Consider the following 18086-nt stretch of genomic DNA (forward strand, 5'->3'; position numbering starts at 1 on the left):
TCCTTCTCTTTCCTGCCTGTTCCACAACCTGGCAACCTGGGGGGGCGGGAGGAGTGCTTGCTCAGGGATCACATTTAATCCCTGCAGCCGGGGTGTCCCAGTCCCAGTGCAGAGGTGGGAAATCCTGTCTGGGGCAGACCTCAAACCCACTGGACAGGTTTGCTGTTCCCTGCAGTGTCGTGGCTCAGAGGCCGCCCTGGTTGGGCCGGGCAAGATCCTCTTCTGGGCTCAGGCAGGGCCAGGACAGGGACAAGGGAGCCATGGGGCCCTGGAGCCAGCCGGCCAGAGCTGCCTGGGGACACGTGGGGCAGGTGGTTGGTGGGCCTGGCTGCAGGGAGGGGGATGGACAGGGTGGGGTCAGCTGGGGAAGGCAGCTAGGCAAGCAGGAGGCAGAGATAGAAGGTAGGACAGATGGAGAGACCTGGGGACAGAGACAGAAAGTGATGGAGCAGGAGGTACAAACATGGTTCCTGCCCCTGCCTCAGTTTCCCTTTCTACACCATGGGAAGGGCTGGAGAGAAAAGAGGGGCACAGGAGAAGGTATGGGAAGAGGTGAGGCGGGAGCAGAGTCGCAGGGGCTGGGGGGGCAGCCAGGGGAAGCGGGCACAGAAAGGAGAAGTGGTGAGGGACCCAGAGCTGGGAGGCGGGCAGGGAGGTGCTCCCACTGCTGGGGAAAGCCGGGGCTTTCCAGAATGTGGAGAAACAGGAAGCAGCTCCATCCCTGCCCCCACTCACAGGGCAGTGCCAGGCCGGGCCCACCTGCCCCACCTCACCTGCCCAGGTCGGAGGGTCTCTGCTGGAACTGGCAGGCGGCCCCCACTCCTCCTCCCTGGGTGAGCCCTCCGCCTGCCTCAGTCTCCCAGACTGTAGGATGGGCATAGCCCTGGAGTCCTTCCCAGGAGGGAAAGTGAGGTTAGGGGGTCTCCTCAGTCTTTCCCCAGATAGCGAAACTGAGGGGTAGCCCAAGATTCTCCCCCTCGACCCACAGGGAAGCCCCCAGGGGGCCTGACATTTGGGTCTGCCTGAAGTTTTCTGCTGTTCTAAACGATTACAAGAGTCAACGCGCACGGTGAGCGCACCTGTGCGTCTCCCCGTGCTCGGTCCCATGGCCATGCCCTTTTGGCAAGTGAGAGCACTGAGGTGCAGAGAGGGGCCCTGGCCTGGCTCTGGGACCCCACTTCTGCCTGTGGTCTCCCCACATTGGGTTGCCCGATCTCACCAAGAAAAACACGGGACTTCCAGTTAGATGTGGATTTTAAATACACAGACGCTTCTCCTTTAGTGTAAGTAAATCCCAAATCTCGCCTGGGACATACTTAAACACTAAAATATTGTTCTTCGTGTACCTGGAATTCGAAAATAACTGGGTGCCCTGCACTTTACCTGGTGGTCCTACTTCCTCAAGCCTGGTCAAAATGCCTGGGGGAGGTTTAGGGGGTCCCTGCGTGGGACCAGGACAGAGGGAGGGCTTGGGGGAGGCTCTCTGACCCTCCGCCAGACAGACCTCCGGCCTTCCGTGAGCCTGGTCCCCAGCAGAGGAGGGGACGTGGGGCACATCTGACCAGCAGGGCATGTCCCCACCCTCAAAGGGAGTCCTTCTGCAGCCTGAGCCAGAGAGCTGGGGCTGTCCAGGGCCCCCATCCCTGCCTTTCATCACCTTATAAAAAGTCCCTCCTCTCCGGACCTCCAGCCTCAGCCTTCTTCATGATTATCATCTCATTCAACACTCACTTAGGTGACTCTGTGGACTTTTCTGAGGAAAGATCCAGAAGTTCATCTGGAAATACTCATAAGAGCCAGATACTAGGTGCTGTTCATTTTGCTATCTCAATAACCTAGAAGGTAGCTACTATTTCTATACCCACTCCCATTTTACAGGTGGGGAAAGGGAGGCACAGAGAGGTTAAGTAACTTTCCGGGGGTCACACAGCACATCAGCCAAGCTGCTCCCTAGCCTGGGCCTCCAGCTCTGGAGCTGTGTCCCTTCTGCTCTCCTAGGCCGCCTCTTGTAATTCCCTGGAAATCCCCGAATCTGACTAATTCCCTAGACATCCCCAGACTTGGCAGATTGCTCCCTGTTGAGATGGCTGGACCCACCCCGGCTTGGGCAAACTGCCCCCATTTCAGGCAAAATTACCCATAGAGACCTTGTGGTTTCTCTAGGTGGACGTGGCAGAGGTCGAGTCCATGCCTCCCTGCGGCTGGCTCCGTGACCCTATGCCAGCTACTCAACAACTCTGCACTGCCGTTCGCCCACCAGCCAAACACAGGTAATAGCAGTCCCCACCTGGGAAGGTCACGGTGGGAACAGGGCTGGCTTCGTGGGTGTGTGACTCAGGGCCTCGCCCAGGCCCCGCACCCAGGGGCTCTGCTGTCGCCATATTGACATTCTGAATACTTTTTTAATGAGGGGCTCTCCGTCTTCATTTCTCCCTGGGCACCACAAGTTACGTGGCTTGTCTTCTGTGAGAGGAAATGGGAAAATGCTGCCGGAAGCCATCTATCCCCCATGTCAGCTTATTCGTGCTTTTGAATCTTAACTGTATTGCTCAATATGGTTTATTTTCATTAGCTATGAAAAATAGTTTCAAAGTCAAGGCTAGAGCCCAAATTGCCAAAAACTACAGATACCGAAGCAAAGCTCATTCTGAATAAATCATTTCTCCTCTCTGGGCCTCAGTTTCCCCATCTGCTCCCTTGTGCTTGCAGGTTTGGCTACAGGGAGTCCCTGGCTTGGCTTTTGTGGGGCAAACAGGTTTTAAACATACTCATCTCCTTTACATACCCTTACAGGTCTGTGAACCGCTTTTATTTGCCTGGACTGTCCCTCCTACACTTGTCTATCTGGCAAACTCCTACTTGAACTTCAAAGCCCCAGCTTCAATACCCACCTCCTCTATAATTCGTTAGGTAGAGATTTCACCCCTCCCTGAGCCCTAGGCCTGATCTTGCAGATGGGAATGCCTGGTCCTGGCTCTGTCTCCCCTAGACTGGGAGCTTCCTGAGGGCAGGCCTGAGAACCGAGTCCTCTGGGGCCCCAGCTTTGTCCAGCCCAAGGCCAGGCTCAGAGTTCACTGAATAAGCAAACAAGCACATGGAGAGGTAACCTCTCGTTTCAGGGGGCTGGTGGTGAGGTGGGGAAATGGTCACAGTGCTTTCACTACTGAAAACCCAGAGAGGGAAGGGGTGGTGCCTCCCAGACTGAATCTGCCTGAACGGGCCTGGCCTACCCCACGGTGGATCCAACGGGTTCAAGTCACAGGAAATCTACTGTCTGTGCCAAACACCAGTCCCACCCTCTTCCTGGCAGTGAGGCAAATCCCCGTCTCATTTGCATCAGGCCCTGGGAAGCCCTAATGGGGAGGGAGCCAGCTGGGGAGCAACCCAATCCCCCTGGCCCGGCCTGAGAGGAAACCCCTCTCTCTTGGGGTGGCTCTTGGGCCTCACCAGACGCCCCCTCCCATGCGCTGGGTTCCATGTTAGGGGGTCCCCTAGATCCCAGAACTCCTACTGGGGTGGAGACAGATTAACAGACAACTATTGGTGGAGAGGCAATTAAGGGAGAGAGCACGACGGGGCGGGGCCGTTTCAGAGGGTTTCGAGGGAGTATCTGAGTAGGTGGGCTTCAGAGCTAAGATCTGGGTTATGCGAGAACCCCAGCGGCTTAAAGGTCAGACGTGAGAGTGCACGGGCGGGGTGGGCCTGGAGGTGGGACAGATTCAACTCGATCTTCACGTTGGCAGAGAAGGAAACTGAGGCTCGCAAGTAAGCTACGTGCCAGGGTCCCAAAAGAAACAGGCGTGGGTGGGATGCGAACCCGCGGCCCACTGAGCCCCAGCCCCTCGGGAGGGTGTCAGGCCTCCGCCCCGCCCACCAGAGGCCCCGCCCCGCGGCATGACCGGAAGTGAGCGGGGCCCCCAAGATGGCGCCCGAAACCCGGAAGTGAGCGCGGCTGAGGCGAAGCTCGGAGAGACGGAGGCGCCGCGGGCTCCGCGCCCGGCCGGACCCAGGTCGGAGGTGAGGCGCGTCCGGCCCGACGCTCGCTGCGACTCCGCCGCCCCCGCCCGGCCCGAGCCGCGCGCCCCGGCCCGTTCGGGCCCTGGCCCTCCGCGGCCGCCCGCGCCCCGGGCCGGGGGGTGCCGGGGTTCCGGGGACGCGGGCGGAGGGAGCGCGGCGGCGTATCCCCGCCTTCCCCGGCGACCCCCGACCCCGCCCTCCGCCGCGAGCCTTGACCCCGCCCTCCTGTGCGACCCCCCCCCCCCTCCCCGACCCCGCCCTCCGCCGTAAGCCCCGTGCGCGAGCTGGGCTGGGAGCCCCGAGCTCGCCCTCCTCGGCGACCCCCGCCCGACCCTCCTCCCCGTGAACCCTGACCCCACCCTCCGCGGCGCCTGCCCACCCTTTCCTTCCCTCCGCCTTCCGTAACCCGCCCCCCCCGCTAATGAAGGGAATCTTCAGGAGTGACTCCCTGACCCCTCCCTTCTGGTGACCCCCGAACTTTACTTCTTTGGTGACCCTTGCCCCTGCGCTTCTCGGTGCCCGTCCGGCGCCGTGTGTGCCCCCCCATAACCGCTCCGCCGTGGTTCCCCGACCCCTCCCTTCTGGTGACCCTCCTCCTCCGTGGCCCCAGCCCCTTCCTTTCCGGCGGCTCCGGACCCCGGGCTCCTTGGCGATGCCTGCCCTTTCCTCCTTTCCTGGCTTCTGTGCCCGGGCTGCGGCCGGCAGCGCCCGGGACGGGCAGACACTCCTGATCCCCGCAGCTTTGGGATGGGGGCCGTCCTGGAGTGGGCTGAGTCCGCAGAGCATGTTGGGTGGGAGTGTTGCCTTGTGCCTGCGTGGGAACCTGGTCTCCGAGGACAGGGGGAGGGGAGGAAGAGGGCAGACATGGCCTCGGCCCCAGAGATGCAGAGGGCAGCCTGTGGGGGTGGCTGGGGGCGGTGATGCCAGCCCCCAGATCCCTGAAGCGGGTGGCTGGTGGGTCTGGAGTCAGGGAGCAGGGGTGTGGACAGCCAGGCGGGAGCTCCTGGGAGGCGGTGGGGTGTCTGTCTGCATAACGTGATGAGTGGTCTGAAAAGGAAGAAAATCAGAGTCTGTAAGAAGTGTGTCAGGGGCACCCCCAGCTTCTGCTTCCCAGAATGGACGTGAGTCCCAGCTGCTCTGAGTGTCCTTCCTGCCTGTCCACTGCCCGGCCGGGCTGGCTTGGTGCCGTGTATTTGCACCCGGTAGGGAGGGTGTTGACCCCGAAGCTGGCCAAGGTGAAGATTGCTGGCAGTTTGGGGGGTGTGAGTGTTTCACAGCCCGGCTCGGGGCTGGTATTGAACTGACTCTCGCTGCTGCCGGGCATGCTGGATCTTCCCTGCAGATGCTTTGGAAAGACTCAAGGAAGATGGGGCTGGGGCCCCGGGGGCTGCAGACTCTGGAGGGAAGAAAGATGGCCACCTGTCAAAGGCATGATACCCCAGAGACGTTCTGAGGCCATCCTTGGTTGGGATGGGAGGCCTGGCCCTTCCTCCAGGCGGGGCAGTGGAGGGCTGGACCTGACCTGCACTTCACTTTTCCCTGCTTGCCTGGCTGTGGGGGGCGCTTGTGAGCAGGGTGGCTGAGCGCCCCTGTCTTTGAGGCTGAGACCTGGGGCCCATTGTCTGTGTTCTTTCTTCCCAAGCCCCTGGACTTTCCCAGGGGAGGCCCCAGAGGTGGGTGATGGCTGCTCAGAGCTGTCTGCTCTGGGCCACGGTCCCCCTAGGACATCCATCTCCGGAGTCCTCAGAGAGAACTCGGAGTATGAACTCTCGGCACTGGGTGGGCGGGCCAGGGAAGGCAGGGTCGGTGAGTGGCCCCAGGGCCCCACGTGGTGGGGAAGATGCAGCCAGGCACCCGACAGACCCCCGAGGAGCCCTGCAAGTGCAGGACACCGACCTGGGACAGGCCGCTGTGGGGAGTAGGGGGAGGCATGCTGGGATTTCAGAGGGCGGGAGGGCGCTTTTGTTTAACTCTGAGGATCTGAGCAGACATCTGTTCATACCTGCCTGAGCCAGCACCTGCCTGGTGTGTGTGTGTGTGTGTGTGTGTGTGTGTGTGTGTGTGTGTGTGTGTGTGTGTGTGTTGTTGTGTGTGTGTGTGTGTGTGTTGTGTGTGTGTGTGTGTGTGTGTGTGTGTGTTGTGTGGGGACATCTGTGTTTTGGCAGAGGGGAAGGGGGACCAGATTTCCAGGAGAGCCTGTCAGAGTGCAGAAGAGGTGGTTCCTTTGAAGTCCAGGGTGGGGTGGAGCAAGCCACAAGCGTGCAAGGCAGCCCAGAGCCAGTGTCCTCCAGCTGCGTGACCTTGGTTCAGTCACTGCCCAGACCTGGAGGGACACCGAGGCTGGCTCCCCATACTCTGCAGGCTTGGCCCCCGCTGGGGCAAGACCAGCTCAGGCTGGCCCAGCTTAGTTCTAGCAAAGTGTCGGAGGCCCCTGCAGCAAGGGCCAGGCCGGAAACGCTGACCAAGCGAGCTCGGCCGGGAATAAAGAGGCAACTGTGTCTAGTCCCCAGAGGCCGCCTCCCTCCCAGGATGGCCTCCTCTGGATAAGAGGCCTTTAGGGCTGCAGGGCGGGGGTGGGGATCTGCTCGTTCTCCTGGGCTGAATGCGGTGGGGGGGGTAACGCCACCTACAAGTGTAAACACACTGAGGGGCTGACATGCAGAGTGGACACGTATGCAGCGTGTGCACCCACATGGGAGGGTGTCCACGTGGATGCGTGTGTCATGTGAACATGCGTGTGCGTGTCTGCGTCTGCTCTTGCCTCCACGCACTGTGTTCATATGCACACGCGTGTGAGTGAGCTCTCCTGTGCTGCGTGTGCCTTTGTGTGTACATGTGTATCATGTGTGTGCATTAGAGAGCGTGCATCACGTGTGTGGGATTTGTCACGCGCAGGTATGGAGTGTCTCAGCCATATTCCCGCAGCCGGGGGCCGTGTGGTCGATCGGCAGGGGGGCTGGGTACAGCAGAGCCCCAGGGAGCCGAGAGCGTGGTCCCCCACACCATTCCAGGCCCGGCCGGCCTCCTGCTCGCCTGCCCTCTGCCCTGTTCTGCCCGGACCTGAGTGCCGCCTCGGGTCCCGGGGTCTTTGGCGTGCCTCTCCCTGAGTGGATCCCACTCCCCGTCCCTTGGACCGGCCCTCCCGCGCTCCTGCTGTGCAAACTTCCTCCATCTTCTTGCCCTTGGGCACAGCTAGCCCGCAGATCCCCTGCTTCCCTTGCTGCCAGGCGGGTGACTTGGGTGAGGGCGAAGACTGTGATTTCTGAAGCTCAGGCCCCATCGCCTGCTGTTCTGGCTTGCCAGGCCCCCAGGGGAGGCAGAGATAAGACTTGTCATTTGCTTGTGTACTACCACGTGGATGGACCTCAAAACTCGACGCTCAGGGAGGGAACCAGACACAGAAGGCCACGCGGGGTGTGAGTCCACGTGGGTGACACATCCGGAACAGGCTCATCCACGGACGGGAAGGGGGCTCCTGGGGCGGGGCTGGGGAGTGACAGCTGATGGGGACGGGATTTCTTTTGAGCTGATGGAATGTTCTGGCTCTAGGTAGAGATGATGGTTGCACAACTCTGTGAACGTACTGAAAACCACTGAGTTGTGTACTCTAAATATGTGGAGTGTATGGTTTGTGGTTTGTGCCTTCACAAAACAAGAAAGCATTTTAAAAAAGGCAAGACCTGTCCTTGCCGCCCTGATGCCCGTGTGCTGTGGCGTGAGCCGGTGTCTCGGAGTGGGTCCCGAGCGTGGCCCTCTGCTGCCGGCTCATCCAGGCACTGCTCGGTTGTCAGGCATCTTCTGGCCCCGGGAGGAGGACAGAGGAAGTGCCATCCCCCCATTGTGTGGGGGCTGGGAGCCCCTCACCAAACTCCAGCTCTGCCCTGAACCACTGCCACGGGTGGACGTGGAGGGTGTTGTGTAAGAAGTAGTCCTGGGGGCGTTTGGACTTCTGGGGTTGGGGTGCCTTGGGTGGGCCCTGATTGCCTGGGGACCCCCCCCGAGGCCAGGTGACCCCAGTGACTTCATGCCAGAAGGTCCCACCTCCTTGGTCAGCTGCAGCGGTGCCCCCCACCGTGCTATCCACAGCGTGCTGGACGGGGCCATGGCCTAGGGAAGCCAACAAGGCGCTTGTTGGGGAAGGGCATTTATTTGGCCCCTGCTGTGTGATGGGGGAAGTGTTTGGCCTCATTACCTCCCTGGGGGCTTGTGGTCTGTCTGTGCATCTCGGGTACTCCCTCGGAGCTGGGTGCCTGCAGAACCCTCCCGAGTTTCCCGCCCCTGGAGCCCCGCAGCAGGGGCGCCACCACCATTTACAGGAAGGGTCTCCTCACCCGCCAGCACTCTGGGCACACAGTTCCCAAGGTTCCCGTGCCTTCCAGAACATGCTCCCTGGGTTGCTAACTGCTGTGGATGCTGTGTCCTTCCTTGTTGGGTGGTGCTGAGAGTCGGCGCCCAGATTCCCCATCAGGATCGGCCTCTGTCACCTTAGGAGCAAATCCCTGAGTGAAACTGAAAGAGGCCTTCCTTGCCCTCGTTCCAAGGCCTGCTGTGTTTCAAGATCCATGTATGCCACGTTCTGGGAGGCGGGTCACCCCTGTTTCCTTGTAGTCACCACCCGGAGGGTCAGAGGCCACTGACGCAGGGTACTGGGATGGCAGGAGGAAGGGGCGGGTCTGGCCGCAGGGCTGCAACGGGCAGTAAACTTTTATGGCACTGACTCACCAGGTGGGGCAAACATCCCTGCCCCCGGGGTGGCCCAGGGGTGCCAGGAGTGGCCGGTGTCCCGCCCCCAACCTGCAGCCTGGAGTCTAGCCAGAGCGAGAAGGTGTCTTCCTCCGCACGTGAGGTAGGCTGAGGAAAGGCTGCCCCCCCCCCCCCAGCTGCACCTGCCAGAGTCGGGTGTGGAGCTGGGAAGGTGGGGTCGTTCGTCTGTTCAAATCCCTGTCTCCCCTGCTGGGCGCCACACGCATCCAGATCTGTCTGGGGCCAGGTTTGCACAGGGTCTGCACGGGCACCAGGTGCTTATTGGGACGGTTTCAGGGTGTCTGGAATGTCCTCTTTGGCCACTTGCCCTGGAAGCTGTAAAGTGGGCGTATAGGACCCCGTCCTTCCCCCGCCTGGCCCCAGTGTGGTTCTGAGCTTGGCGCTTGCCGCAGCGCAGGGCATTGGCGCCTCTCCTGGTGTCGTTCAGGCAAACACGAGCTGGCCGGGGCACTTTCAGGGGGTTTTCATCAGATTCCGGCCCTCCAGGAGCTCGGCCCACTGTTCTGAGGTTGGGGCTCAGAGGGAATCGCCCCCAGGTCGCTGTCGAGAGGCTGTCAGGAACAGCCTTGGAAAGGTTCTAGGTTGTCATGGGGTGGGGCTGGGGGGCGAGGTGGCCCCACTGCCGGCATCGTGGGAACCTGGAGGAAGGTGCCGCATGCAGGAGGGTGTGGACGTGATGGCTGGATTGCCAACTTGGAGAAATCAGGGGCTGCCACCCCCCAATCTAGATCTGCCACTTCTCTTGAAGAACCAGCCCATCCGGACGCCCTGGGCCACATTCCTGCCTAGTGGAGGCTGTGCTGCCCCGGCCGGGCCCACCCCCACCTGACCCCTCTGAGGCCTTGGGAAGCTCCCCTGAGAAGGGCTTGCTGGGGGCTTCTGTTTCCCAGAACCTGTTAGTGTGGGGGAGGCAGGGCCAGGCTTGCTGCCCGCCGGTCCGCTTATGCACTACACACTACCTGAGTTCTGCGGGCGGCTCCGTGATGGTCCCCAAGACCAGGTCCCTCAAGGCCCCTGAGATGGGGGTGACCCTGGACTCCCCAGGGGCCCAGCATCCTCACAAGGTCCTCAAAAGCAGAGAACTTTCTCCACTGGAGGCCGAAGGGGAGTGAGAGACTTAAAGCTTGAGTGGGCCTCTGTGTCTGTGGCCGGTGACAAGGACACGGACCTTCTGTCCTGCTGACAGCTGCGTGAGCTGGAGGTAGACTCTCCGCAGAGCACCCGGCATGAAGCCCAGGCCTTGTGAGGCCCAGAGCAGGGGCGGCAAGCCAGCCTGGACCCCTGTTCTGTGGGATGCGAGACAGTTCAGGGGTGCCGCTGTGAGCTGCTGAGTCGTGGTCGTCTGCCACGGGAGAAACAGAAACAGATCCAGGCTCTGCTAGCAGGTCTTGGGGTGCCCACTACTGCGATGTGGGGGCCTCTGGCTTCTTCCCAGTGGTGGGCACAGGGTCCAGTCCAGTGCTGGTGTTCTCTAGGGATGGAGCATGTGAGACCGTCTAGCACAGTTGCTGTGCCCAAGGCCAGCCCGGAGCCGGGAGGAGTCTTCCTCCTCCTGCAGGACACCAGCCGCTCTTTGGGTTTGGGCAAAGGTCCCATGTGATGTTCTTGCTACCAGGCTGGACTAAAGGAGGCTGAGGGGGGTGCTGATTGGTCAGGCTGCTCACCTAGGACTAGTGTGCCCAGCCGTGGGCGGCAGTAGCCCCTCTCCTGCCCAGGGCTCTCTGAGGGGCTAGGCAGAGACGTGGCATACCGGCCAGCCTGAAGCAAGCCCAACAGCAAGCAGGGAATGGCAGCAAGCCCCAGCGGGGACAGACCACCCTCTGCATAGACGGACAGAGTAGGGCACATTGGTGTCAAAGGGCCAGGACGTCTGGGGCCAGTGGGATTTGGCCTAAACCTGCTCAGGGGAAGAAGGTGTGGGTGTCAGTGGAGACCACAAGCTCAGTGTATATAATGCCTTTTAAAAACCGCGAGTAAACGCAAGACCTGAGTAGACACTTCCCAGAAGAAGCCACATGGAAGGTGCTCAGCGCCTGTAGGAAGTGTTGGTGTGGACAGAGGTTTAAGGTCTGCCACCACGGAGGGTGGGTTAGCAGGTGCAGCAGCTGGGACGCTGTCCCTGCCAGTGGGCAGGTGGGTCGGCACCGCCCCCTTGGGAAACCATTTGGCTCTCCCTGCTAAGGCTGAACTAAATCTGGAAGTGGGGGGACCCATGGGACCCCTGAGACCCAGGCTCAAATGCCCCCAGCCGTGACTGAGGAAGCCCCAGGTTCTGGTCCCCATCTCCTCTGGGCCATGTGCCCCCAAAGCTGTGCCCTTGGGGCTGGCGGCAGATGCAGTGACTGGCCCCCTAGGGCTGCACGCCTCTGGCATGTCCTCATCAACTCCGGTGCGGCTTCTCAGGCACCCGCCTCACCACAGGGCTATCGGAGTGTCATTCTGCCTTGCCCGTCACGGGGCCGTCACGGCGGCTGGTCTCTGCTGGACGAGCGGATGCGTTCGTGGGCCCACGGCTGCCAGAGGCAGACAGCGAGCCACAAGCGACCCCAGATCTGTCTCCAGAACCCAGCTGCAGGCTCCCCGTGTTTTCCCGGGGGTTGCTGCCACTCCGTCGGTCGAATCCATCTGGGATCGGTTCTGCTTCCCCGTTGCGCCGTGTATGAGGAGAGCACTAGCACCTGCTGTGTTTGCGGGGTCTGGGTCTGTCTTAGGCACGTGCCTGTCCCTGCACTCCGCTCTGGGGTGGCGTGCAGGGCCCTCTGGGTGTCCCCCACATGGTCCAGCTCTGCCGCTTCTGCTCTCGGGGGTCGGCCTGGGGTAATGGGCTGTGTGGTGGTCCTCCTACCAGGGCCACCTCTGCTCACTGTCAGCTTACTGGTCTTGCATTCAGCCATGTGTTGACCGTGCCAGGCCACAGCTGAGGTCTCTGGTGTGGAAGAAACATGGGGTCTCCCTGCCCAGCCCAGCGTGGCGACCGCCTGTGCCGTGGCCTACAGTGTCCCCCCGCCCCTGTGCCTGTCCCCAGGATGGCACTTCCTTTATGTCCCAGCTGGATGGGGGGTTTTGCAAGAGCCCCATCAGTTGAGACACTGCTCCTGGGGGGCAGGTCTGTGGGGGGTCTCTGGGGTCCTGCAGGCCACCTTTCACTACATTGAGAACAGAACTGGAAATCCAACCCTTGGACGGCTGTGCTCTCAAATGGGGATTCTGGGTGCGCCCACCTTGTCCTTCTTGTCCCAGATGGAGGGGCTCCCCCTTCCTGCCCTGCCTGCCCTGTGCACAGGGGGCTGGGGCCCCTGCCTGTCTTTGGCATCCCAGAGCTGCTGCGTTCCACATGCCTCCTGGGAACTCTGTGGAAATCCGGGGTCATGTGCTTGGTGCCAGCCTCGCCCGCAGCTCCTGGTCAGCAGTGCTCCCGACCCCCAGGGGTCACAGGGATTTGGGCTGAGGGTTGGGGTGGCTCCAGCTGGGCTTTGCTTCTCCTCCAGTCCTAGTGTCCTGGGGTGGCCTTAACAACTGTCCACATGCTGGGCCGCTTAAACCACAGGACTTTATGCTCCCCGGTCCCGGAGCCCAGAATTCGGAGGTCGAGGTGGAGCAGGGCCACGCTCCCTCCGGGGGCTCCAGGGGATGGTCCTTCCTGGCTCTCCCAGCTCCTGGGGGCTCCAGGCGTCCCTCGGCGTGCGGCCGCATCGCTCCCGTGCCTGCCTCTGTGGTCACACGGCCATCTCCTCTGTGTCTGCCTCCCACCCCCTGCTCCATCCTGGATCCTGGGACCTTCCCTCAGAGCCAGGTGGAAGGGTGGCCAGAGAGGCTGCCATCTTGTGCCCAGTGGGAGGCCAGCAAGTCCCCGCTGCCCAGAGACACAGTTCCGGGGGTGGCCTCATCCTGGCCTGGCGGGGTACAGATGAGGGACCGAGCAGTGGCGGGCCGGCGGGCCGGGTGGCCAGCGGGGTCAGGACAGCCTGCTCAGTGTTTGGGGGTCTGGGCCAGCAGAGCTGGGGTGATGGCTGCGGGGGTCAGCAGAGAGGCCAGGTGCCTGCAGGTGCCTGCCGGCTAGGGGTGTGTCCAGGCTCAGGCTCTCCCAGGCCTTGGCCTCTTCCCACACTGCACTGCGCAGTTGTCTTATCTGGGCTACTAACTCCTTGCTCTTTTTCTTTTACAATGACTCATTCGAAAACCTGATCTCAAAAGGAAATTGTGTGAACGTAAACCACGATTGTGAAGCGCAGGCCTGTGTGAGCACCCACGCTTCACCTGTCGTGGGATGTTCTAAAAATACACCCTGGTCCCTCTGCACGGGCGCTGAGCTCTGTCCCAGCCAGGCACGGTCTGAGTTACGTCCCTCCGTGCCCTGAGACCCCGCCTGGTACCCACTGGGGTTGGTCCTGAGGCAGCTGGAACCTCCCAGGGACGACACATTCAGGCTCAGGGGCTTGGGGGCTCGGGCAGGGCTCAACGGGCAGCACTGTGGAGTGGGGGAGGTCAGCAGAGGCTGGAAAGCGAGGGGCCAGGCAGGTGGAGTCCTGAGGGTACACAGAAGGGGGGCTGGCCCAGTGCCTTGGGGGGATGGGGAACAGGAAGCCTGAGCCTGTGGAGGCTCTGCGGGGGGAAGAGGTGACATTGGACCTGGGTGTTGGAGGAGGGGGGCTCTGTAGGGTGGCCTCTGGGGGCATGGGGTGGTGGTGGGCACGGAGTAAGATTAATGCAACATAAAACTTGCTCTTTTGAAGTGTACAGTTCAGTGTGTTTCACTGTATTCTTAGTATTATACAAACATCACCATGACCTAATTCCAGAACATTCCATTAGCCCAAAAGCAGTCCTGTTCCCATCGGCCGTCACCTGGCTGTTGGCCCCCACAAGCCCCCTTCCCGTCCGTGGATGAGCCTGTTCTGGATGTGTCACCCACGTGGACTCACACCCCGTGTGGCCTTCCGTGTCTGGTTCCCTCCCTGAGCGTCGTGGGCTCGGGGTCCGTCCCCGGGGCCATGCGTGTGGGCGCCTGGCTCCTGCTCGCGGCCGATCACATGCCCGTGTGTAGACAGACCACGTTGTGTTTATCCTCTCACCCACTGATGGATGCTGGCTGTTCTCTGGCTATTACGACTCCTGCCGGTGTGGACATGTGTGGACAGGTTTTGTGTGGACAAGTGTTTTCATCTCTCCAGGTGTTGGGAGCAGAGCCCCCTTGGGGGGAGCCCCCAAATCCAGGAGATTTCTGGGGCCTCCGTGAAGGCAGTGGTCACTTAAGTGGCCACTGGATTGTAGAAGCCTTGGGCTCTGCCGAGTGCCTGACCAGCCTTGCCCATGGACCTCCAAATAACCCATTTCTCCTGATGAGCAAAACTGGGGTTCAGAGAAGCTAAGGTGCCCCTGAGTTGTTGGACAATGATCAGTTGTTAGGCTGAGCTGGGTTTTGACCCCATCTGCGTGACCCCAGAATCTTTAAAAGGAATGGCCGAGACCCTCAATCACCTATTAGCCGTGTGTTTATCGAGGAAGACCTCAGGATTTTCCACTCTCGGCTTCTAAGGCTGTGTCCCACTGGCCCCGGCCTGCAGGAGCCTGGAGGGCACGGGCAGGGGCAGGCCAGGGCCACCGAGGCCAGGGGAGGTGCCGTCCCGGCAACAGGTGTGAGCCCGTGAGCCCGCACAGCCGAGGAGGGCAGCAGCAAGGCTTCAGGGCCCAGACGCATCCCTCTGCTGGAGCTCAGGCCTGTGGGCCCCTTTTCTGGCCAGGAGCTCGGGGTAAAGGCAGCCCCTCCCCGCCCCCTGAGGGATTGCATAAGCTGCCCGCGTGCGGACAGTGGTTACTGGAAGTCCCGAGGATTTCTTCATCCAGGGCTTGGCCGGGAGCGGCAGCTGCCTCCCCTTCCTGCCTCCCTTGGTGATTAACGTCCTCGGCCACGACCTGCCTGAGGAGCCCGCGGGCCAGCCTGGGTCTGGGCTCCCAGCGGCCGTGGGCGGGGCCCAGGGGAGCCTAGGGCACAGGCCACGGGGCAGATGGAAATCGTGTGGGAAATCCTGTGCATCTGTTCTCAGCCCCTGTGGCATTTTCCGGGCCTGCTCTGCCTGCCTTCGAGAACAGGGACATTCTCGGTGGGGATGCTGTGTCTTTACCCCTTCCTGGCTCAGCTTGGCCCCGACTGCCCCCAGAGACCTTCCTGTGAGCCTAGTCTGGCTGCAGAGGGACAGGGTCGGCCCTCAGCTTGGAGGTGCTTGCCGGGTTGGATTTGGCCTCCCAGCCTCACAAAGCCAGGCCTTGGGATCGGCTGAGGCTCCGCTGCTCACACCAGGGCCTGTGGCTCTCTTCGTGGGTGGCAGGAGCAGCCCCCCAGGACCTGAGTTATTTGTTATTTGGTGGGCCAGGCAGCCTGAGATGGTCATGTGGACAGCAGGGGGGAATGTGGAGCGGCCCAGCCACCCTGGAAGGGCTGCCGCCATCCTGGAGGTCTGTCCCCGAAGCTCGTCTTCGTTCTGCCCCGGGCACTGCTCCTTGTGGCCAGGAGCCCCACTGCGTGGCACTTGCTGCCTGGGTGGGACCTGTGGTCAGATGTCCAGTCCCAGTGTCCCCAGGAGGGGCTGTCAGGCAAGGGTTGGGGCCTCCTAGGTGCTTGGCGCGTGAGGGCTGAGCCCAGGCCGAGAGGCTGCGCAAGCTTGCTCAGGCTGCACTTGAGACAGAGGCCCCCTTCCACCCTAGCACAGCCCCTGGGAAGAGGCTGGAGCCGAGAGGGGTGCCCCGTAACACTGCAATGTTAGGGGGGCCTCAGCTCCCACCCTCCCTCCTGAATGTGCAGCCTGCTGCCCTGACCCTACCCCGCTCTGTGCAGGCCTGGCCTCAGCCCACTCGCCCTTGTCCCTTGTCCCTGGGGGTGTGCCCTCTCCTGTCGGGGCTCACAGGGTGACCTCGGGATGTGCCGCGTCTCTCCCCAGATCATGATGCCGCCACCGAGGAGCAAGAAGCCCAGATAGACGCCCCCGTGGCCTGGGTCGTGGAGCCACCCGATGCTGGCAGTGGGGCCCGCCATGGACGGGGAGTTTCCTCAGCATGAGCCCCCACCAGCGGGCAGCATCCTATACAGCCCACCCCCCCTGCAGACCCCGCTGTGCGGGTCCAGTGTCCAGGTGAGTGCTGGCCACTCCAGGGTCGGCCTTGGGATGGGATGCTGCCCTTGCGGATGCGGCTGCGGCCTCCCCTTCCAGGGCCTCGAGCGGATGTCCCAGCCCCCAGCTTTGCAGGCCCTTAGGGGGTGCCCAGCTGCCACCAAGTTTCACGAACATGAGCCACCAGTTGGTTTTGCCAAGGTCATGACTGGCCCTCAGGGAGACGCTCATGCCTCGCTGCTGTCTTCACCTGCAGGACAAGGGCTGGGATCTCCATGACATTTATTTTATTTCAAGGTTTTTTATTTTCAATTTAACAGACTTTACGTCTTTTAAGATTTATTTATTTATTTGGGGGGGAGGGGCAGAGGGAGAGGAAGAGAGAATCTCAGGCAGACTCCCTGCTGAGCATGGGGCTCAATCCCATGACCCTGAGGTCACGACCTGAGCCGAAATCAAGAGTTGGACGCTTAACCGACCAAGCCACCCAGGCGCCTCCAAAGTTTATGTCTTTTTTTTTGTTTTAAGATTTTATTTATTTGATAGTGAGAGACACAGCAAGAGAGGGAACACAAGCAGGGGGAGCGGGGGAGGAAGAAGCAGGCTTCCCGCGGAGCAGGGAGCCCAATGCGGGGCTCGATCCCAGGACCCTGGGATCACGACCTGAACCAAAGGCATACGCCTAATGACTGAGCCACCCAGGCGCCCCCCCAAAGTTTATGTCTTAAGTAGTTTTAGATTTATAGGAAAATGGAACACAAAGTTTTCACATACCCCCCTTTCCCCATTGTTAACATTTTGCATTTTTTTATTTTTATTTTTTTAAAGATTTTATTTATTTATTTGACAGAGAGAGACAGCGAGAGAGGGAACACAAGCAGGGGGAGTGGGAGAGGGAGAAGCAGGCTTTCCGCTGAGCAGGGAGCCCGACGCGGGGCTCGATCCCAGGACTCTGGGACCACGACCTGAGCCGAAGGCAGATGCTTAACGACTGAGCCACCAGGCGCCCCAACATTTTGCATTAATGATCATGCTAAGTTGTTACAACTGACGGGCCAGTATTAGGACATTATGAACGACAGGCCGCAGGTGACACCAGGGCTCACTGTCGGTGCCGCACACCCTGTGGGTTTGGACGAATGTCACAGACAGCGATCCACCATCACAGCGTGGCACAGAGCAGTTCCTGGCCCTGCCGACCCTCCATGCTCTGCCCAATCACCCTCCCCCACCCCGGCCACCGCAGATCCTCGTTCCACCTCCGCGGTTCTGCGGTTTCCAGAACGTCCTAGACCCGGAACCACACGGTGTGCGGCCTTCTCACCCCGGCTGCTCTCACCCAGGGATGTGCTGCTGAGGTTCCTCCGTGTCTCTGCCTGGCTCGATGGCTCATGTTCAGGGCTGGATAATATTCCCTTGTCTGGGTGGAGCCCGGCGCATTTATCCACTTGCCTACGAAGGGCATCTTGGTTGCTGCTGAGTTTTGACGACTGTGATAAAGTATCCTAAGTAATAAAGCCACATAGGTTCCAGCCCAGCCTGCTCATGGCAGAGTGTACGGAGGGTCCAGAATTCTGCAGCAAGTCAGGCCTGGAGCCTGCCTTTCCTGGGGCAGAGCCGGGGTTCTTCCTGCTGGAGAAGAGCAAACTGTTTCTCAGTAGGGAGACTTGAGCTGCCAGGAGTGGGGAAGGAGGGGTGTCAGGGCCCAGTAGTGGGGGTACACGTGGCTGGGGCTGCCATGGGGCCCTCCTTCAGGGAAGCATCAGCTTCTTCCTTCCCCTCGGTCCTGCTGGCTTGGGGCTGGGAGGAGGCCAGGCGGCAGGAGAGAGCGAGAATCAAGCTTGGGTTTCAGAGGGGCCAGGAAGTGGGGTCAGGCGCCGCTCAGGGTCAAATGCCCAGAACCATCAGGAGGCGTCGCAGGTCCGTAATCGGAGCGTTGGAAAGCAGTTGGGTGTGTGTGGACCCAGAATTCACTCTTTGTCCAGGTGTGCCCGCTGGTAACCCAACGTAATAGGCACGGAATACAAAGTTACGTGAGTTACGCCTGAAGAGTCCATGTCCAAGCCTTGGCTGGTGTCCAGCGCCTCTGGCCAGGGCCCCAGACGCCGCTGTGCGCCTCCTCTCTCTCTCTCTCTCTCCCCTTCCTGTTGGAGCTGTGTCCACACGTCCTCTGACCCTCCATGTCCCCCCGCCTCCCTC

The 18086-nt window shown here is 61.1% G+C and overlaps 1 protein-coding gene across 3 annotated transcripts in view; it reads left to right on the forward strand.

Annotated features, from left to right (window-relative positions):
* Positions 1-3880: 3880 nt before the first annotated feature.
* The window catches only part of SBNO2 (strawberry notch homolog 2), a 47991-nt gene continuing 33785 nt past the window's right edge, over positions 3881-18086 (forward strand). Inside the window, exons 1-2 of one of the 3 annotated variants that reach the window (XM_078058474.1) lie at positions 3881-4017; positions 15717-15908. In XM_078058474.1, the coding sequence (XP_077914600.1) occupies positions 15789-15908 (120 nt within the window). In that variant the 5' untranslated portion in view covers positions 3881-4017; positions 15717-15788. Of the gene's footprint in view, positions 4018-14858; positions 14883-15716; positions 15909-18086 lie in introns of those variants that run through there. The other 2 variants (XM_036100799.2, XM_036100800.2) reach the window with 2 other exon arrangements.

The sequence above is a fragment of the Halichoerus grypus genome, chromosome 1, assembly GCF_964656455.1.
Source record: "Halichoerus grypus chromosome 1, mHalGry1.hap1.1, whole genome shotgun sequence".
NCBI lineage: Eukaryota > Metazoa > Chordata > Mammalia > Carnivora > Phocidae > Halichoerus > Halichoerus grypus.